This window comes from Theobroma cacao, chromosome 1 (assembly GCF_000208745.1).
Source record: "Theobroma cacao cultivar B97-61/B2 chromosome 1, Criollo_cocoa_genome_V2, whole genome shotgun sequence".
NCBI classification, from domain to species: domain Eukaryota; kingdom Viridiplantae; phylum Streptophyta; class Magnoliopsida; order Malvales; family Malvaceae; genus Theobroma; species Theobroma cacao.
The window spans coordinates 10,265,907-10,288,868 of NC_030850.1; the positions used below are offsets into that span (position 1 = coordinate 10,265,907).

At 31.8% G+C, this 22,962-nt stretch overlaps 2 protein-coding genes across 3 annotated transcripts; both read right to left on the reverse strand.

Annotated features, from left to right (window-relative positions):
• On the reverse strand, positions 284–6,037 carry LOC18612212 (putative Myb family transcription factor At1g14600). 2 transcript variants are annotated; one of them, XM_007048880.2, is made up of 3 exons: positions 5,727–6,025; positions 5,352–5,428; positions 284–574 (listed from the first exon to the last, which is right to left on the reverse strand). In XM_007048880.2, exons 1-3 carry the CDS (start codon positions 5,857–5,859, stop codon positions 524–526), a joined length of 261 nt encoding a protein of 86 aa, XP_007048942.2. In that variant the 5' UTR covers positions 5,860–6,025; the 3' UTR covers positions 284–523. The 2 variants fall into 2 exon arrangements, with proteins under 2 accessions (XP_007048942.2, XP_017975164.1); XM_018119675.1 differs by lacking the exon at positions 284–574 and adding an exon at positions 4,958–5,223 and having other exon boundaries at positions 5,727–6,037.
• Positions 17,236–20,451, reverse strand: LOC18612214 (phytoene synthase 2, chloroplastic). Its single transcript, XM_007048882.2, has 5 exons — positions 19,785–20,451; positions 19,014–19,064; positions 18,349–18,521; positions 18,012–18,247; positions 17,236–17,920 (listed from the first exon to the last, which is right to left on the reverse strand). Exons 1-5 carry the CDS (start codon positions 20,137–20,139, stop codon positions 17,551–17,553), a joined length of 1,185 nt encoding a protein of 394 aa, XP_007048944.1. The 5' UTR covers positions 20,140–20,451; the 3' UTR covers positions 17,236–17,550.

Here is a 22,962-nt window from a genome sequence, read left to right on the forward strand (position 1 = left end):
TCCAAAAGGTTTTTCATGAAAGACTTGAGAGAAGTAGCCTATATATATTCTAGGAATAAAGATTTTAAAATCAAAGAGATCTAATAGGTTGTTAGGATTCTCTCAATCTAAGTACATAGACAAGGTGCTAGAGAGGTGAAGGCATACTTACTACTGTCACATGGTGTGTGTGTGTGTGTGTGTGTGTGTGTGTATAATCGAAAAAAATTTCACAAAATATCAAACCAATCGAATGATAGTCTTTTCAAGAAAAATAAAAGATTCTCTTGAATACTCTCAACTAACATGACAAGAGGTTAACATCTTTTTGTATATAAACATACTGTCGAATCTTAATTCAATTTTGTAAAATGGAAAATATCATCTTTAAAACATCTAAGTCAAGTTTAAGATTTAATTAGAAATGATAAAATTAATTAAGTAATTAATTACACCGAAAAAAAATATTCACAACTCTTCAATTATTTCGCTGTTTGAGTTCTCGAATCTCCACCTTGAAAGGTTGTCCTTACACACAGGTGCCTCACAGATACAAACGGAATACTGACGTCTCTACTTTCGACCTCCGGTACATCTACAGAAACCAAATCCAATGGCTTTTTAAGCTCATGTGAAGGTAAGAATAACATTAAAATATAACATGCATGACATTATGCTTTTTGTCATTAATTAACTTGCCTTGCATACTATAATGATTTTTCTTATCTTGTATATTAATCTATCCTATTTCAAATTAAATATTTTATTTTTATTTATTAAATGTCTCAAATATATATTTAAAACTTTTATTCTTTTTCTATATTCCATACTTATTTTACAAGAGATTTTTTCCTTGTTGGTATTAGAAAAACCATAAAAAATCACAAAATTTATGCCATTTTTTTAAATATGAAATAAAAATAAATCATAAATTCAAAAGTTCATAAGGACATTAACGAAGTGAGTAATCTATAAAATCCTTATATCTTATCCCGTAGTAGTGATATTCATTTGGTAGCATTTTACTTCATTATATATATATATATATATATAAACAAAAAAAATTAAAAATTATTCAAATAATTATACATGTACGACTTTTTTTAAGACCTAGGAATGCACCAATATGAAAGAATAATTAAGTTTATACATATATAATTAAGGATGAAAAAAATGGATAAAAGCGGTGTTTAAAAATCACATGGGATGAAGCAGTAAACAAAAGCTAAAGTTTGATAATGGTGGTTAAAAGAAAATCAAATGCATGGGATGAATGATGCAGGAGCATCAAGAATTCTATTTTATTTAGTATTTTCGTTAGTTTAGGATTTTATTTTCTTTATTTTATTTAGTTTGAGATTCTTTTTGCTATTTTTATTAGAATTTTAGTACTTTAAGTTTTTATTTATGATTAGGATTACTATTTGATTAGGATTTATCTTAGCTATTGTAAATAGGTGATCTTAGATAGAAGATTATTATTATCATTTTTTGTTATTTTAAATATTTATTCAAGAGGTTTCTTTGGAAAACCTAATTATCTTTCTATTGTTCCAACACAATCAAACGTATTCTAGCCCTAATTATCGAGTTATAATTGTCTTAAATCTTTCGGCTACATCAAGTGGTATCAAAGCAAACGATCTTACTATCCTATAAGGATTTACGCTAGGAGACTATGGTTGGTCAAGGTAGAGGTAATCAGTCCCAACAAGCTGAGTTGGCAGAGATGCAGAGAATGATTGATGACTTAACCCAGGTTGTACAAGCCTTACAACGTCAAGAACCAGTGGAAGCTAAATGGAGAATCCGAAAAGTGACCACAACCCCTTTGAGATTCAAGATCTTAAGGATGATGATGAATTTGAGAACGGGAACCCCTTTCATGAAGATGGACCCGCAAATCAAGCAGCAAGAGTTAGATAGAAGGGTCGGTTATTACATGCTCTTGATTTAAATGGTGGACGAATCAGGATCAAAGTAACTGATTTTCATGAGAAATTTCATGCGGAGGAATATTTGGATTGGAAGCTAGTTTGGAAAATTACTTTGAATGGAAACCCATGACAGAAAATTGAAAAGTGTTATTTGTAAAGTTGAAATTGAAAGGTACTACACTTCAATGGTGGAAGAGAGTTGAATAGCAACGTGCACGACAAGGTAAGCTTAAAATCAACACTTAGGAGCACATGAAAAGCAAATTACGAAAGCAAATTTTACCTACTGATTATACTATGAAATTATATGAAAAGTTTCATTGTTTGAAGCAAAATAACATAACTGTTGAGGAGTGTACATCGAAGTTCAATAACTTATCAATTCGGGTTGGGTTAACTGAGAGTAACGAACAAATTACTTCTCGTTATCTTGCTAGTTTGAATCATTCTATTAGAGACAAGATGGGAGTAGTTCGTTTATACAACACTGAAGATACTCATCAATATGCATTATCAACAGAAAAATGAGTTTCATGTTATGGTGCTAGAAAGCCCTTATATGGCATTGATTGGCAAAATGATTCTAGAGCAAGACAAGATTACCAAACATCCCAACAAAATTATCGAGAGGCTACCACAACCAATAAAACTAATGGGGGTGCAACCAATGTTGAAAAAAATGATAAAGGCAAAAGTATAATGCCTTATGCCGGACAAAACAGTTCTGGTTCTTTTACAAATAAAGGAGGCAACAATTCCCATATTTGATGTTTTACTTGTGGGGAGAAGAGACACACTTCTTTTGCTTGCCCACAAAGAAGGGTGAACTTAGTAGAATTTAGAGAGGAATTAGAACCTATTTATAATAAATATGATAAGAAAATAGAGGAAATTGATGTGTATCCTATACATTATGAGTCCTTAGTGGTATAAAGAGTGATGACTACAACAAACAATGAGAAAGAAGAAAATTGGATGAGGCGAAGTATTTTTTGCACACTTATTGTTTGTGAGGGTAAAGTGTGTAATCTCGTTATTGATAGAGGGAGCGTGCAAAATATTATTTCAAAAGAGGCGGTAGACAAATTGAAGCTTCCTACAAGCAAACATCCTCATCCTTACAAGATTAGATGGCTAAAGAAAGGACATAGGTTACCAGTAACTACTCAATGTTTGGTGAAATTCACTATGGGAGGTAACTTGGCTGATGAGGCCTTATGTGATGTTGTGCCAATGGATGTTGGTCATATTCTCGTTGGTAGACCGTGGTTATATGATCACGATATGGATCATAAGAGGAAGCCAAATATTTATTCCTTCTACAAGGATAACAAGAGGTATACTATATATCCTCTTAAAGAAGAGACTAAGAAATCAGCAACTTCAAGCCCCACAAGCAGCAAAATTGTTGGGTATCTATCTGTTGAAAATTTTGAAGCTGAAGATAGTAATGAAAAGGAATTGAAACAATTAAATCCAGACATCTATGAGGAGTGTATTAAGGCCAACTCGTCGGAGCCAAGTTTTTCTAACCCGAGGGGACTGATGCAGGCGCATCAAGAATTCTATTTTATTTAGTATTTTCATTAGCTTAGGATTTTATTTTCTTTATTTTATTTAGTTTGAGATTCTTTTTCCTATCTTTATTAGAATTTTAGTACTTTAAGTCTTTATTTAGGATTAGGATTACTATTTGATTAGGATTTATCTTGGTTATTATAAATAGGTGATCTTAGATAGAAGATTATTATTATCATTTTTTGTTATTTTGAATATTTATTCAAGGCGTTTTTTTAAAAAACTCAATTATCTTTCTATTGTTCCAACACAATCAACCCTATTCTAGCCCTAATTGTTGAGTTCTAATTGGCCTAAACCTTTCGGCTACATCAATGAAAAAGAAACTACAAGAAAGTTGATTCTAAGTAGCAGAAATTTTTTCTTTTTTTGCCAAAATAAACCCAATAATATTCTGAAAACCTGTTTGATTGCAACTGTCCCGGATTGATTTTTGTTCTAGGAAACGAAAAAAACTAATTAATTAATCAAAATTTGAATTAAAAGAAAGTTAAGTCATGTGAGTTGAATTAATGTACAATATTATAGCACAGGAATATTAAGATGAACTTGGAGTGTTACCACATTAAAGCCTTGGTTTGGTATTAACCCATTTCTAGGATAGTTTGCAGGGCTGCCAATTAAGTCTATTTTAAAACCAGTAGCCCCAGTCTATCTACATTGCCTTAAAGCCTGCCTTTTTGGATGGCATACCTAACCCATGCATGCCACTTCTCTAGATATATATTTAAGCATCATATGAAACATTTGAAGTTATTAATATGTCCAACCCTATTTATGCTGTCTAAGCTAGTGTGGCTACTACTAAAGCGACCCACAACAAAAAGTTGAAAATCAACATGTCTTTAAACTGGGTTTATCACTTTTGATTTTCTTGACGAGGAAGAAGGAGGCTCTTATAGGTTAAAGTTACTTAAAACACAAGAAATAAGTATATCAGGAAAAACCCTTCATCAATTACCTCTTTTAATTCGGAGATGCATACATTTAAAAGGAAGATGATCATATACACGAAAATTTTAAATTTCATAACAGGTTTGAAAATATTAGGTAATGAAAAGGGAAATTTATTTTCTTTGTAATGGAGGGTGAAGAGATGAGGAGAGGGAAAAAAATGATAGCAAATTGTAAACAACAAGGAAATTAGACAGTTTATTTCAAGTAAACTATAAATTAGATTTTGAGAAAGATGAATATAAACAGATGAAAACCAGTTTCCATGTTTGAAATAGTTAACAGACAAATGCATTTAATATTCCTGTTCGTTATAATTTAGATATGAATCTGGTCCACTCATTACTTCTAGTTTTCTGGCACTGAATTAATTTTCCTTTGGCTGTATTCCAAAGAGCTGATTTAATTTTTGAAAAAAGTAGGAAAAAAATTTTGACAAGGGAGAAAATTAACTAAGANAAAGCAGAGGAGAGAGAGAGAGAGAGAGCTTTCGTAGGAAGAATTTCTTAAAAAAAAAAAAAACATATACTACTAATTAATAAAACCCTCGTAGCTTCATACGTTTTTATATATAACTACTACATATGTCCGTCGCAATTCCTAAAATTTTGGGCACACTTTCGTAGGTTAGAATCTTGATTATGGTCTGTCATCCTCCGTTTTCTTTTTCCTTGCAGGGATGGACGGATTGTCACTAATTATGCAAGCTGTGAAGGTCCTTGGCGTATATAGAGCTTCGAAAAGTGAAAAATGGAGAGAGAAAGGGCTCTTGTCTCTAGACCAATAAAGTCAAATTAGCAGTAAAATTTAGATTTTTGCTGTTGTGATGAGGAAATATATCTTTTAGGTTCATCAGCATGATCGTTTGAAATTGAAGTAATCATCAAAAAAAAAAAACTATACCTGAAGATGGCTTTTGATATGAGAAATCCTGAGCCCTTTTACACTCATCATCTGCAATATTCGCTTCGGTGTCGCTTCTGCAAAACCCAAACAATGGATGCATCGATCAGTTACTTGAAAGCAAAACACGTTACAGGTTTCCGTATTTGATCTTCTGCTGCTGGTTATGGCAGAGGCGAAGAGTAATCAAGAATCAAACTGCAATTTTTTTTTTCAAATTTATTTAGGGCATATGAAATAAATAGTGCATAATGATCACACCATTTTACAAAGAATTTTCCCCATCTTCTTTTCGAACTGGAGCTGTATATCTTCTCATGCAACTTAATTCTTCAGAGATTTTCTTAGCAAGAGAAAACAACAATCGAAACTTACTATATTTTCCACCAAGGCAATCAACCGCTTGAACAAATTGATGGTGAAGCTCAGGAGTCCATCTCAAACGTGGCAGGTCTGATTTGTTGTACGACCTTACTCCGGTGCCGGGTCTCCGAGAATTCTTGGTCATCCTTAGTTCATCAGAATGGAGAGACTTGACTAGCTGATGTTGCTGATCAACCCAAAAAGGGTTTGGCCTAACCTTAAATATGAATTGAATGCAGGCAAGGAATCAGCAGAAGTGAGAATAATTAAATGCTTTAATTTTGTCTAAGATAGCATAGACTTTGTAGCTTCCAAGGGGGCCCGTTCACACCCATATGTACTCCTCTTATTCACATATTTTGTTTATTTATTACCTAGCTTCCCTCATGGAATTAAACCGACTACTTAGTACTTCCAATTTGATTAACAAAGTAAAACAAAACCTAACTTTCTTTTCTTTCCTATTAAATACAATAATTATCCACTAATTTGATTACTGCTCTTCAATAAGAAAACTCGTCAACAAATTCTACTGTTTAGTAGTTAATATTTATTGCCTTTTTTGTACTCGTTTATTGGGTTTCTTTTAGCTTTCGAGGGCAACCAACCGGTATAAATTTAGAATCCTATCTTTCACCGGCTAGCTTTATTTATGATACAAATTAAGAATATATAGACTACTGCTCCTTCCTGGTAATGTTTGTGCACAAGTTCATGGCTTAATTAGACTACCTTTTGAAATATCGAATCCTTCTTAAGCTTAAAAAATGGAAATTACATACAATTGGGATAGCTGCCACCAGGTATTATTATTATTTTTTTATTATTATTATTATTATTCAATTTGAGGTAAACTTATTTAAAATGATATCTATTGAACCATGCATATGGGTCTAATATAATCATGATGAGAAAACTGCACTTGTTTAATTATCCAAAAAAAATTTCTTCTTGGAGAAATTAATTGTGCAAAAAACTTTGGCTTGTACATTCATATCCCCAAGTTGTTCATAACTTCATTTAGGGTATAAATCCCTTGATTGTAGATATATCATTATAAACAGATTAAGTTTTCGTGTATACGTCACTCCCTTTGAACAATAATACGATGTCTTCATTAATTTTGCTTGAACTAGAAACTTGAATTATAATAATTTAATATGAAAACAAAAATTAAAGGCCTTAATTGTAATTCTAGGGTGGCAAGCCCTAGAATAAAAACCTTTCTTTTTAATTATAATTTTTAGGTGAGGGTTTTTAGCTCGAGCTTTGGACATTCGCATGAAAAACCTTTCTTTTTCTTTTTGCAAGAAACAAACTCAAATGTAAAAAGACTTCACTTAAAATGATTGAATAAAATGTCTTGCCAATTGATGGTTTTGGATTGAAATATTAAGAAAGAAATGTGGAAGTTGGATTTTACAGCTTGTCAATAAACAAATAAATTCCTATAGTTTCTAAGAGAAGATCACAATATCATTGTTTCTAACCTTTTCTAATTACTTATTAGTATAAAAGAAGGATACAATTCCTAAGAGAAGACCACTGTTATATTTTGACCGACATTTTCTTTAATTATTAATTAGTAATAAAAGTATTTAAATATTTGGTTCAATAATTGGTATACATATTTTCTGTTTAAAATTTTGAGGTTGAAAATATTAATGTAAACAAGAAAATATTGATTTATTACCATTAATTTATGATGGTCCATCGGGTTTGAATTGAAAAAAAGAAAAAACAAAGAAGAAGCAGAAGAAAGACAAAGTCAACATAGAATGAAGTGGTTAGAATTTTATGGGAGCCACCGCCGATTTCTTAGCAAAATTTCGTAAAGCCTTTCAAGCACCTATTAGTCAATAGCATAGATTGAAAATAACACAACATTCTTATTAAAAATATTTAATAATAGATCAATAAACATATGAAAATTAACTGAAAATGATTTATATGTAAAATAATCATAATGGTGAAAAACGTAATACATATATATATATATGTATATGTTATCAAAATTATCCTTAGCATGTATTACTAGTAAATTTCTTAGTATAATGGATTACACAATTAATTGATTTTTTTTCCTTTTAAAGGCGCTAAAAGTGGAATGGCATGACCTGGTCATCAAGATATTTTCTTTTTATTGAAAAAAATGGGATTTCAACCCAATTTTTCTAGTATTGAGTTAAATGGTCTAATGTAAATATTTTTGAAGATAAGATAAATTAATTCTTATCACTGATGTAAAGGCTGATGCAAAGTTCCCAACAATGTGGAAAAGCTCTTGAGCCGATAATGTAAGCTCTACAAGATCCCATCAACATATACCGCTAATTTTCACAACTTGGCTTTGTGACATCAATATTGTTTGCCACTTGCCAAGAAAATGTTTTTGACTTCCATCATACCCTGTGTTTAATTTCAGCGCATGATACATACACACCTACCATTGAAACTAACGCTTGAGATTTTTCATTCTACTTTTGATTCTAATTAGTCCATGATACACAAGAGTATATATGAGGGTTCCATCTTTATTGATTGATAACTTTACAAACTTTGCTTAAAATTGTGTGGCTAAGATGTTGTTCCAACTCATTGAGAATTTTCCATCCATGACTATAATATCAAATTTATGTAATTAAAATCATATGTCTCATATATGTGGAGAAAATAATATCCCAATAAAATTTTATTTAATATATTTGTGGCATCCTTGAGGAGTTTTGGCTGTGATTGATATGTTCTGAATTTTCTATTTATAACAACTCATCTTGACTCTTAAAATCAAAATTACTTTCCATCAATATACAAAACAAATTTTATAATAAATTCAGTACGTAAATGTTAAAGCATCCGATCCTAAAATTTCAACGAATTATTTGTTTCAGTCTTGAATTTTTATATGGTACCTGATGCGTTACTGTCAAAATGTATTGCAGAATTTTCCTACAGTTGTTTAGATCTAATTGATCAAAGATGTCACCAAGTCAAAACACTGACATGATCATGCAATGTTTCCGAATTCGTTTTCAAACGAATTTTAGGGACAAGACTATCACTGTTTCTATTGAGGACAGAAAAGGGGTTTGTAATAGAAAAAAATAAGCATTTCTAATAATTGTCTCACAAGCATTAACTTATTTATTAAGCTTTTTGGGCCAAAAAGAAACTACTAAACTCTCCTACTGTAAGAAAATTTTTTCATATTTAGATTTATTCTATATGTAGTAACCTTATACGTGTATGAACATATATAACCATAGACTTTTTCCTAACTAATGAGTGAAGCCATAATTATCTGCACAATCAAAAGTTTGGTAATCGAGCAAATTGGTTAAGTACTAAATTATGCTATAAGCATAATGATTAGGTTGTAAATGCATGCACGTTGGAGCAAAATCCTAGGATATGCATCATCCTTCCACTTTTCTTTGGCAAATGAACTTTAAGATAAATAGGTATGGAAATGGTCAAGCAAAACCAAGCAAGTCAAGGTTTGGGATTATAACAAAAGAGATAACTTGTCCCAATCAAATTAAGCCCGTGTCAAAGAAAGACGGTGCCTACTTCTGGACCCACAATTATGTACTGCTGCTTCTGCCGTGTTCAACAATGCTACACTCCCTCTAAATTCAATGTGTGTGAAAAAGATGCTAACCATCTACTATTTCTTTCTTTTCTTTGTTTGATTTCATTGCACCTTACGTGTTGGATTTAATAGTAAAGTGACATGAATCTTTCTTTTCGAAGAAGCGGGTTTAAATTTTCTTTTTTTTGAGAAAAAAATTAAAAAGTTTATTGATTAAATTCTAATATACCGATATGATAAGATTTTGAATCATTTTATTTTCGTTTTAGATATCATTTTTTATTTCAATCTTTCGATGCCATGAATGATTACTCAGTGTTTGATTCTGAGATTTATCAATTTGATTAAAGAAAAGCCCTAAAAAGCAATACTAAAACATCGCGATAAATTATCTAACCTAAGTTTTATCAAAATTAAATATTCATTGAATCTAACAAAATAAACTAGCTAATGTTGGTCTTGGTCTAATATGTTTGTACAATTATTAATTGTACCGTAAAGATTGAATGTATACAATAAACACCTACTTTCTTTGGCAATTTTCTCCATATAATTAAAGAGGACAGACTAAGAAGTATTTATGTAATCATGCAGTTTCTCCATATAATTAAAGTGGAAAGATTTTGCGCATGCATGCTAAAGTGAGAATTCAAAAAAATAATATATGAGATAACCAAAAAATATTTATAATTATATAACAGCAATTAGATTTATATAAATATATATACTCCTTTGTGGAAGTAACCAACGTAATCTCAAATAATAATAATTAGCAAAATTAAACAAAACTGCTTTAAGTTGAGAAAACTTTTCTTGTGCTTGTCCCAGTCAAATGGAATCTTTGAAAAGCTATGCTGATCCCTATTCCTTGTCTCCAATTCATACGCAATTTTAACTTTCTCTACAGGAGATAATGCCAATATTGAATTCGTCTACGCAGATCAGATCGAGTAATGCTATTCTATTGCCATCTTTAACAAAGGAATAGTACAAGCATATCAATTAGCTTTCGTGGCACGTTTTTCACCATTTGGCAGAACATGAAAAGGATAATGTGAGTGTAAGCCATTTACATAGCAAAACCCATCACATCCCAATCTAACAATAATCAACAACAAGAAGTTAATGTTGACTATACTAAATTCGTATCATAATTGTTGACTTGAAAATGTGTTGGAATGTTTTGGAAATAGGACTTTCGCATCTTTTGCTTCTATTCCTTTAAGATAGACATTTCGCTCACTTCTCCGTTTGGCTGAGGGATGGAGCCCTATCCACGGTGTGGCACCCCTATACCTTAAATCTTAAACTATTTAAGTATTAAAATTTTACTTTATGATTTGTATTTTTTTTTATGTATTATGCTAACATTTATATCTCCCGAGTCTTAGAAGTACGTTCAACTGCTTCAGATGTTAAAAAAATGGATTTAATGACGATTCAAAACGTGACTTAATGAGTGAACCAGACGGATAATTAATCTGTCCACTGTTTTCGTGAATAATCTATCTCAAAAATTAATTGAATATGATTAAAGCGTATAAGGGAGAAAAGAAAAGAATCCATCGACGAAAGAAAAAAGAATTGGAAAAAAAAACTTATAGCGAAAACAAGACTTCTCAGAGGATCCAAAAGGATCGAATTCTGTCTGTACCTCTTTATGCATGGAAAAGATCTAAAAATATTAGAAAAAAAAAAACACACCCTAATAATTTAACACGAGACAATCATGCATTAGGTAGTCAAAATTGTGAAGGTTTGTTTCTCTGCCTCATTATTGCTAAAGATGTTGTCCGCCTCATTTCTTTGAAAGAGTGAGTCTCAATTCTATGGAAGAAAGGAATTCCTAAAGTTTTACACAATGTGCGTGGAAACTCCAGAGTCGGTAAAGATATTGTTTGCAAAAAGACAGAACAGGTTACATCATCAATCTTTTGACATATTTATTTATGTCCACCATTCCACGGTTTCTAATGCATCATTATTGGCTATCCATCTTAAACCAACTCTAATAGCTTCATCTAGAAGGTTTTAGGCCAAAAGGAAAAAAAGAAACGAAAAAATTGAAAGATATACTTATAAAAAAAGGAATCGCGAAGAATAACCCTTTTAGTAAAACGATTTCAAAAATAATCATAAAAATAAATTTAATTATTTTTAATCAAAGTTAGTCATAAAGTGACAAAAATACCTTTAAAATTATTTCAAACAAATTAAATGTTTTCAATTTTTCTCTCCTGTCATTCGTCTGTTGTACTCCTCATTCTGTTGCGCTCTTTATTTTTCTCTCTCGTCATCCAACTCTCTCTAATATTACCATCGTCACCATCTCTTTATCTCTTGTCATTTTGCCAAATCGTCTTTGATTTACAAACCAAAATGTATAACATGAGAAGTAATAACATATTCTTAGATTTATTAATTTACATTCACAAAACCCTTTATCGTCGATCTACAGACCGAAAAGTATGGCATGGTGAGTAACAACAGGTTCTTGAGTTTATTGGTGTTGAGTTTTTCAATAATTCAAGTCTGGTAGAACATGCCTTAGCATGTAACAAAGTGATTCATGCCTTGGCGTGTAATATCAGTCCGAAGAAAGAAGTTTTGACGCGTAACATCTGGTGCTAAAGCTTTGGCTTTAACATTTAACTTCTGGTACTGAAGTTTTAACCTTGGCGTGTAACATCTTCTGCTTTGGCTTTGGTGCATGTAACATCTAGTGCTGAAGCTTTGGTTTTGACGTATGACATATGGTGTTAAAGCTTTAACCTTAGCATGTAACATTTACTACTGAAGTTTTCGTGTGTAACATCTTCTGCTTTGGTTTTGGCGTGTAACATCTAGTGATGAAACTTTGACCTTAGCATATAACATCTAGTGTTGAAGCTTTGACCTTGGCATGTAACATTTGCTACTAAAGTTTTTGTATGTAACATCTTCTGTTGAAGCATGTAACATTAGCTTAAGCTTACAATGTCGTTTTGTTTTTCTTTTTTGTTATTAAATATGGTGTGTGACTTGCTCTCTTTTATTTCACCACAACATAAACTCTTAGAATTAAAATGTGTAACAACTTTTTTTTCAATTGTAACAATATTTTTTTAAACATAACATGCAATAACAACATTTTTTAAATATAGCGTGTAACTTATTCTCTATCTTTATATTTCACTAAGACATAAACTCTTAAAGTTAAACACTTTCACGATAAAAATAAAAGTTTAAAATCAAAAGGAATTTCACATGAAAATGAATATGTATTGAAAAATTATTCAATGAACGAAATGGATTTGGACAAAAAGATATAATCTTAAATCCTCTAATTTGGATAATTAGATTTTTAGTTATTTTTTTTAGTAAAAAAATTAAAATATAATGATTTTATAAAAGAAAAAGGGGAAAATCGAATCCATCAAAGCAAAATTGAAAATCAGCAAACTAAAACTTAATTTTGTTAATATTAATACACTTTTCAAACCTCCCAATGAACAAAGTACAACTTACCCATCATTTGGAGAACGGCAACAAAAGCAATGAAACCAATACTCATGACGAGCATGACATTTGGAGAGATCTTGAGCCCTAGTCCATCATTTGTGTAAAACTGAAGCATAGTCTCGACAACCCCTTTGGATGCTGCACCACTTGCCGTTCTTCTCCGCCTCATGCTTGCAATTGTGGCTACACTTTCTCTTGCTGGAACTATTCTAGTTGACATTTTTAAATCAACTTAAATTTTATACCGTGTAATTTGAATATAAGAAGATTTCATTAAAGATAATTCTGTCTAAAAATTTTTTCTTTTAACTAGTTAAAATTAAAAAGATGATTATTTTTTAGAATAGTTTATTTTTGAGGGGTAAAAAAAATTGATCTCCTTGTAAAAACTCCCAACTTGTCATGCTACAAAAGATTACAACAATTACATTTGCAAACAAACTGAATCTAAAGCATCATTGGCACTAACGACCAAACTACACCAGCAGCTGAAACACCCAACATGTATTTAAAGCACACCACCACTTAAGTCTTCCACATCTGAAACTTAATAAAAAAACCCAGGGTCAAGAAATACTATCAAATCTGCAGGGTTAAGCCACAAACATTTCAATTCAATCCACACTCATTCTTGCAAGAATACTTGCATATATAATAATTAGCTTCTCCTAAAATTTTTCAAATAAACACAATCAATGGCATCACGGAACATATCAATTTGTTGGAATAATATTCATAGCTTTCAAGATCTTTTGCAAGTATGAAGCATCTAAAAAACAACAATTGTTGTATCTGATTCAATGATTAAAGATTTCTTTCCAAGCCAAGAATATTAATTGTGAAATAGTTTTAAAGCCACTTTAACAGCATAAACTTCAGCACCATTAGAATCAAACATGTAGACACTAGTTTTTTAGGTGAAATAAACATTATAAAAGAAAAAATGAAAAAAAAAAGAGAGAAAATCAAAAAAATCATAAAACAAAAATCATAAACAAAAATGAATTAAAAATAATAATAAAAATAGGAGAGAGAGAAAAGGGTACGACTGGCAGGGTGCACCACCCTCACTCTACCAGACACGAATTTTTCGCGTCTGGCAGAGTAGTGGGAGCGTGCCCCCTCCAGAAGCCACAAACGAGTATAAAGGGGAGGGGGCACTGTAGCAACCCGGGGAGCGAGCAAGCAAAAACCCTAGAAAATCCCTAACAACCTGCAAACCAAAATACCTAGCCGCAATAAAAAAATACCTTAAGCTTTCTAGCAACCAAAATCCACAATCCACAAATCAAAAAAATATATACCAAAAAATACCAAAAAGATCAATGAAAAAATACATAATGGGAGGAGGAGAGTAGCTGGGTTTTTGAGAGAATTTTTAGCTGGTTTTTAAAGAGATTTAGGGGGTTTTATGCGACTGTTTTGGAAAAAGCCTTGATCTTTTTGGATATGCTAATTGGAGAAGAAAATAGAGAAAGAGAGAGCGTGGGCCGTCGTGTAGTGAGTGGGTTGGAGTGAACAACTAGAGAAGGAGGCCGGCGGGCATAGAGAGAGAGGGAGAGAGCTGATCGTCGGCGGGCATAGAGAAAGAGGGAGAGAGTAGATCGTCGACGGGCATAGAGAGAGAGAGAGCTCGATCTTTTTGGAGCCGACAAATGGAGATTGGAAAGCCGTTTATAGCGTCGACGAAAGGTGCTTTGTAAGTCCTATCTTCCCCGTAGCTGGCGAAAGGAGGGAGGTCCAGGTCGGGTGAATGAGCAGAAAAAGAAAATGGGAGAGATCGTGGGTAAAGACAGCTTGGATGTTTGGATTGTAGATACATAAAGTGCCGCCGTTTGGGTAACTGGAGTGGTGCAAAACGACGTCGTTCCCAAGGGAAGGAGTGGCTATCGGTTAAGCATTTAATCAGTACATTTCAGGGGCGATCCAATGGGCTTTTGTGGGGTAGGCCAGTTGAGGCAGGTTGTTTGGGTTGGACTATTGTCAACCCATTGAAGGTATACCTTTACTTTCTCTAATGTTAACTTTGTGATATTGTGTTGGATTCATTATTTAGATAGGAGAATAATTAATTGAGCTTAATTAGAATAAAAGATATAATATAAAAAATATTTTTTATATGACAAAGAAAAACATATAAAAAAAGCATAAATATAAAAGAAAGATAAGGGTGAAAATAAAATGTTTAACAATATATATGCAAAAATGGAAAATAGAAAAATGAATGAATATATTTGATTATGTGAATTTATATAGGTAACATAGGAATGAATTTTGAAAAATAAAAAAATAAATTNTGAATGAATATATTTGATTATGTGAATTTATATAGGTAACATAGGAATGAATTTTTGAAAATAAATAAATAGAATTCTCATTTGTGGATGATAAACTTGTTCAAAGAAATAGTTTTATAAAAATAGAGAGATGGTGAAAATGGATTAAAAATGAACTCAATACCGATGATGGGATGATCGATCGGGACGCGAGAAATCGTAATTTCGGGCTAATTTTCTCTAGGATCGGAATTCGAATTAAGGCTCCACCAATATGATGGGAGGGCCTCGATTTTGGGATTTGAAAATTTTTATTTTAAATAAATAAAAAATATAATAAAAAATAAAATAATAATAATAATAAAAAACAAACAATAAAATAAAAATAAACTTCAAAAGCATATCTTATATTTCTATTGCATCATGCATACCATTGCATATAAGTATTTTTGTTTACGAGTTAAGCCCCGATGATAGCATTTTTCGAGGATCTTGCGAAGGCGAGTATTTCTCGAAAAGTTTCCTAGGTAAAAAGATGTCTCCGAGTCCCACCAATATGATGATAGGGTTTGGGAAACATCTTTAATAAAAGGCTTTCGCTCGTATTAGGTTCATTATTCATGAAAATATTATTTTAAAAAAAAACGTACAATAACTCCGATGATGGGAATTATTCATTGAATTTGCGAAGGCGAGTTTCTCGGATAATTCTTTAGGTGAGAGAACCCCCCGGATCCCACCAGTATGATAGGCGGATTCGAGAGAACGTTCTCGATAAAAGGTTATTTGTCTGACATATTTTTATCTCACGTCATGCATTTCATCTTGCCTCACACTTGCATTTCATTTTAAAATCAAATAAAATAATTTAATAAAATTAGAGATACAATAAGCAAGTTATAGCTAAGGAAATAAAATGAACTAAAAAATAAAACCTAATAGGATAATCTAAAAATGGTACCGTTCATAGAACGGACGTTCCAGGGGTGCTAATCCCTCCCCGAGCGTAACCGTACTCCCGAACCTAGATCTCAAAAAATGTAGACCAGTTTAAGATTCTTTCGGCAGGCTTAAATCTAATTAAGACTCTGTCGATTAGAATCGAGTCAATAGGTAGCTAATCACACCTAGTAAAAAAGATTGGTAGCGACTCTTAATTTTAGAGTTTTCATCGCGTCTGGCGGACGGGTTCCCGGACCCGCACATTACTACAAAACACACCAATAGAATCACATAACATATACAGGAAGGATATTATCTTAAAAATTTCTCAATACATCACCACATATATCCCACCCGAGGGATCGGACTTTCCTCTAATAGAACCGTGAACATAAAAATTAAGAAAATCTGTTTGGAGAGGCTTCCGCTGGACATCCTTTTTGCTGGAGATAATTATGTTTGGAGCACATTGATATGGCTTTGGTTTGAGACTTTTCTCGGATCTGCCCTCAAGAAGCAAGCCCTTTAATTATAAAATTATTCTTTGTTATTTTAATTACAAATTTAATATAAACGGACTGACATGGGCTTGATAGATAATTCAATCCAATTCAAAATAATTTGGACTTAAACCCTATTAAGCAAGCCCTTTTTATGTAGTGGTGCCCATGGACCATGTCTAGCTAGGCCTAAGGCATGGTCGAGCCTTGAAGAGCATGCCTAAGCCAAAATTTTTAATCTAAATTAAAGTTGCACTTTTACAAAATATATTAATATTTTGAGTTGGGCCGGCCTAAGCTTGAGAGAAAAACCCAAAGTCAATCTGAAACGGAGTAGGCTTGCAGTCAAGGGTAGGCGACCGTTCCTAGGACAGGTTTGCTTTATTTAATATACTTCCTATGCCTAACAAGCCCCAAAGTTACTTGTTCAAGTCTAAACATTTATGATTTTGGTTATGTTGATTCGTTTAGTTTATTATTGACTTTCTTTTTAAATGGAATAATTATGTCATGCATATTAAATAATGATTCATTAGATTTTATTTATTACTTATACATATAACCTCAAAATAAATTAGTTTTATTTATTTTATGAGGAGAACAGGGTATACCAACTTAGTTTTGTGCGCGGAAAGATATATGCATATATTCGGAGCCAAATACTCAAATGCCAGAGAAAAATCATATTTGAATATGACTTTGGCCTGATCTTTACCTGGAAATCCTCACACCTGGAGTCCACCACTGTTTTTTTATAATTGTAAAGCAGAATACGGTAGCCAATAAGTGTGGTCAACTGTATACTGGCATCTACATAGTGGAGAAACTTTTCCTTTACAACTTCACTAAACTTGGAAACATATTACACATTTTAACTGAGCCCTATACCATCTTGCTTTTTGCCCACGAAATCACTAGTAAAACAATTTACAGACCAATAACTTGTTGCATCCAGGCAATGTAACAAGTCAAAAGAAATGGCCATTGAAAAAAAAAAGGCAAGAGAGAGATAAAGAAAAATGAATTCAAGTACGTGCCAAGTCAGACAATTTAGAAGTGCCCATAAGTGCCCTTCCATATGCCACTGGAAGTGAAGCAAATTTCTTTGCTTTTCCAACATAAGCTCTTTTGGTGAAGTTGTTATAGTCATTTGCTTCAATGGCGTCTAAAATCTGTCGATATAGCAACAGTGATGCCCACACTGGCCATCTGCTAGCTGCATTTAGCTCCGCAACACCTTTTTCAGCCTCGTCAAAGAACATCCTTGCTCGTTTTATTTGATCTTTCATAAAACTTCTCCACTTGTCTGTTACCTGGCCGCAAAATATGTCATCGTCGGAAAGGCCGGCACGTGCCAGTTCATCTTGTGGTAGATATATTCTTCCCCTCCTAGCACTAGGGAAATTCAGACCAGAGAGGTGTGAGTCATTTAAAAGCAGTTAGGAGTTCATCAGAAAGTAAAAAAAATTGGTACCATTGGACTTACTCTTCGCCAACATCTCGGAGTATATTAGTAAGCTGATTAGCGATTCCAAGGGCTAATGCAGCGTTATAGACGCTCTCTGTCGATGCCTTTGATTCAGGTGCAATTCCCATCACTGGAACACTCATTAGTCCCACTGTCCCAGCAACATAATAGCAATAAAGGTAGAGCTCATCAAAGTTCTTATATCTCGATTTCCTTAAATCTAACCTCATTCCCTCTATCATGTCCTTGAAGGGCTGTACAAAGGAATTCATGATCAATTGATTTAGTTCCAGAACAAGAATTTATAGCAAAACTGCAAAATATCCAAGTTTTTAACCATATAAATGCTACCGACCTGTATATCTACAGGGTACTTTGAGACCGTATCAGACAAAGCAGCATCAAACATATCATAGGGACGACCTTCAAAAAGGTCATCTAATCTTTTCTCCCATCTGTCAAGAGCCCTGGGTGTGATGTGTGGAGCATTAGGTCCATCCACAAGCTCATCAGTCCTTCTACACCAAACTGTAAAACAGAGGCTACATTAGTTACAACGGTGAAACATCCAGCAAGGAAGTCTGAAGCAATTAAATATTCGACAATGTTTGTTATTACGATTCTTTTTACTACTTAAGCATCACATAATATCATCCAACATGTACAAATACAGCTAGAGGACTTTGCATTTCAAATTGAAATGAATCGGTCCTTGGCTGCAGGTTTATTATTAACCTTCAAAGACATGGAAGCAATGTGGTTCATTTCAATAACCAATCGTTCAAAAGTATTTGAAACATCTATTTTTGTTCCAGAGGAACAGAATTAAAATTATAGGTACCAACAATTATCCCTTAACAGTGAGATATGCTATAGGCCAACAGATGCATCCAAAAAACACAGAAAATCAATGCAGTATCATTTGCCACAAAAACCAGGGAAGGTCCAATAATTTTATGGACCACAAACATGACAGAAAGGAATCATTTTGTAAAGACTTGATGAAGCAGACAAACATACCGTAAATCGCCCAGACAGCTCTCCGACGCTCTGGTGTCATAAGTAATGTACCTGCAAAGAACAACCAATGGTTGTGAATATGAAATTTCATGTTCTTGTTTTCCGAAGAGTGATAATTTAGAGAATTGTTAAATTTTGACCATATAAAGTACTACCAATACTAAAATACAACCCATTAATTGGTAAGTTCAAAAGGGGCCTTCAACAAAAATATAGATGGAACAAGTTGAATTTTAAGTAGGAATTATCACAGTAATGCTCCCCAACTTTTTTTATACATATTAAAATCAGAGTTTTCTTGACTGTAATGTTCTAACAGATGTTACAATGATGAAAAAGCCATCTTTAAAATTCTTTCCAAGTATTATTGAGGATAGGAAAGTAAAGTAATAGGGGGAAAAAAGAGACTTCTTGCAATTATTCAGACCAGAGTGGAAAATATAGAATTTGCTTTGGATATTCTCCGATTCTCTCCCATTTCTCGGCAACCAAACAGCCTAATCCCAAGGACAAACCAAAATGTAAGAACAACATGGGAATTACTAATTAAATATAACAAGGGTCAAATTGACCCCATGTGTGAACTTTTAAAAAGTATAAAAAAATTACCAAAAGCAAGATCTAAAATTTTATATGTTAATAAAACACACAGCTAATACTTTTAAAATGGATCGTCCACAACAGAAATAAGTAAAGTTACCTCATCATCTCAAAAATTTTACTGCAAAAAGTAAAGCAGAAGCAGAAAGAGAGAGGCTAAAGAGCAGGTACCCAAGTAGAAAGTCTTGGCATACTCGGCACAGACTTCACCACACCTATCATAAGCTTCATTCAAGAGATCCCAATCTGTCATACCATCAGTTTCAGCTGTTCTTTTCAAATCCAAAGCTTTCTTTTGTCTCTGTTCTTTAACCAACGCAGCCTGCTTTAAAACCACTTCATAAACCTTCTCCTCTGAAGATCTTGCAGGGTTTGCTACTGCACTTGAAAAGGCTGAGACCCCTGTTGCGAACTTGAGTGTCGGACACAACCTAGACCTTTTCTGTTTACCACTCTTTGGTATCAAACTGAGTAAAGCGGTGGCATTCTCTTTGGGACATATCACCCAAAGAAGAACACCAGCCATGTTAAAAGAGCAGTCCAATTATGTCTTTGGGTCAGTTATTGTTTTTGTTTCTGGTTTGGTTTTTTGTACCAGTTTTTTTGAGGAGTGTAGGCACGAGGCAGAGGGTGAGAGAGGGGAGAGAGATAGGCTGAGAGGGTTGGGTAAGATAAAGTAAAAAATTGTTAAATTTTGTGCGATGGGCAATCGGCACCATATATATATCAAATTGCAAGAACCAGTAGACTCTTGAGTTTGAGCTCTTCTGGCAAATGGATACAACTTTTTATCGTGATGTTTCCCAAGACAAAGGATATGCACGTCTTGTTCTTACCCAAAGGGCAAAAGATATCCTCCCACAGAACCTTTATTATCAGAAATATGCCCCGTCACTCGTAATCCGACACTTGTTTTCTGTGGATAATATCTGTACATAGAGCATACAATTCAAACCACATCTTTTACCTTGCTCTGTTAATACTTTTGTTTGACCAATTATATGAACTTTTTAAATTTAATAAATTCTATTTAATTTTCTTTTTTGTCACATGTTTTGTCTTCTTTTTATTATTAGAGGTAACTAATTAGACCTGAAAATTTTGTATAGGACACGGCATCACAATATAAAAAGTCATGAATTTAAGTAGATTTGAGTTTAAAGTAATCATATTTCGTGTCTCAATTATGTCAAACTCGTTTAACCCATTTAATACACATTTAATACATTTAGTTAATTAATCATGTTATCATATCTCCGTATAATTAGTAATTCATTTATTATTTATTTATTTAATCGTGTTCATGTGTTGTATAGATACATTTAATACACAATTAATTAAGATTTATTGATATTGAATTTTATTATATTTAATAAATATTATGATATTTTTAATTTTTTATTATAAATTTAAATAATATAATTATATTTTACTTATACATATTTTAATTCAATTGTTCTAATCGTGTTAATCGTATCAATCGTATATTAATCACTTAAACATATTATAAATCATAAAAATTGTAATCGTGTTAATCATGTCATATCATATAAAATTTAACTCGATATGTTTAATGAACATATTACTTATGTCATGTCACACATTTATTGTACATATTTAAAATCTTAACACGATTAATTAATTATGTCGTATTTATATTTATTTATATAATTATTAATACTCTATGTTTATACGATACGATTAAAATATGAAAATACGAATTGTTGAGTTTAGGTAAACTTTTCATAAATTTTATCTTATTTCAAAATTAAATATAATATTTTAAAATTTTTATTTTGAATTAAATATATTTTTATAAATAATAGTTAACTAATTATAATTAATCAAAATAACGCACCATGTGGTTAAAAAAAAAGACAAATGATTATATCATCATTTTATATCAATATATCATATGTCAACATATCATATCATATTTTTTAATTATTATTATTATTATTATTTCTATTTTTTCATGTCAACATACCAAATTATATTTTTTTATTATTGTTATTTCTATTTTTTGTTATTTGAAGTTAATTTATCTGTTTTTTTTTTTTGAATTGAAGGAAGAAAAATTTAAATTTTATTTTTTAAGTAAAAAGATCATGCACCAATTAATGAATCAAATATTCGAATGCAATATAATTCTTTTTTTAATTAAAAAGATTAAATAATATTATTATAACATCAAAGTGATATTAAGAGAAAAAAAACTTTAATACAACGCGACTGACTGACCGAACCAAAAAAAAAATGCAGTAGCTGTCATAAATCCTGTTCATACGTGGAGATATACAACATAATATAGTATTATATAAACTATTAAATTGGATAACAACAACAATTGCTAACGGAATTGAAAACTGAAAGTCAATAATAACATGCTATATTGAGTTCAATCCTTTAAATGCTTTCAACTTCAATTTTTTATGTATAGTGAAACATCTACACATGCTGTTTATAATATGAAAATGATTAAGCTTACTGAGCTAAGTTTTTTATATTTTAATCTACCATAAAAAAACAAAATTTCATCTTTTTTATGTGCAAAATATGAAATGCTCATATTAAAGAAATTAAAATTGTAAAATGATTAAGGTTACTGAGCTAAATTTTTTATATATTAATTTACCAACAAAATTAAAGAATTTAAAATTAAACCACCTATATATAATATCCTTATTTTAATTTTTATGCAAAAAAAAAAAACAATTTTGTTTGACTGTAAACTTTAATAAAGCGAGATAAAGTTTATGCTTACTGTGAGTGAGACATATGAAAATAGAGGAACAAAGGCAATTCAATTTCCTTTTAGATTCATACCCTAGTTAACAGTATTCTTAATTCGTAAGATATTGTATCATTGATCATGTAGTTTTGTATTAATATGTTCAAGTTTAACAATTAAGATTTATGAAATTAATTACCCTGTCTTACGTTACCTCTGTCTAAATATTTTATATATATATATATATATATATATATATATAATCTTTGAGGATTACACAAATATGAATAAGATTAATTTACCTCTCATTTCTATAAACCTAAGTAGTGATTCTGAAGCATAGGATACATATATACAATCTATTTACCAAAGGGGGGAATACATCCTTCAAAAATTAAGGGGTGGCGAGTCATTTTAGGAATTGTTTATCATATGTATCCAAAAATTTGAAGGTTTTTGTTAAGTACAATGAAGAAATATTAATCTATAACTGGGTCACTTCCATTACCTAATTTTCAGTATACTTGTAACGTGTCCTTCCACCAATCCTTCACGCAAGGGATAAGAATGGGGTGGCAACTTCTAATTTAAAACTTAATATAAAAATAATTATAATAT

Bases quoted from the DNA above. Each gene is read 5' to 3' on its own strand.
- LOC18612212 (XM_018119675.1), bottom strand. From the start codon at position 5,859: ATGACCAAGAATTCTCGGAGACCCGGCACCGGAGTAAGGTCGTACAAC. The intron at 5,429-5,726 runs GTAAGTTTCGAT...TGGGTTTTGCAG, and splicing joins TTGCCTTGGTGGAAAATATA to AAGCGACACCGAAGCGAATA. The intron at 5,224-5,351 runs GTATAGTTTTTT...TTATTGGTCTAG, and splicing joins ATATCAAAAGCCATCTTCAG to AGACAAGAGCCCTTTCTCTC.
- LOC18612214 (XM_007048882.2), bottom strand. From the start codon at position 20,139: ATGGCTGGTGTTCTTCTTTGGGTGATATGTCCCAAAGAGAATGCCACC. The intron at 18,522-19,013 runs GTATGTTTGTCT...TCTGTTTTACAG, and splicing joins AGCTGTCTGGGCGATTTACG to TTTGGTGTAGAAGGACTGAT. The intron at 17,921-18,011 runs GTAAGTCCAATG...GAATTTCCCTAG, and splicing joins CTCCGAGATGTTGGCGAAGA to TGCTAGGAGGGGAAGAATAT.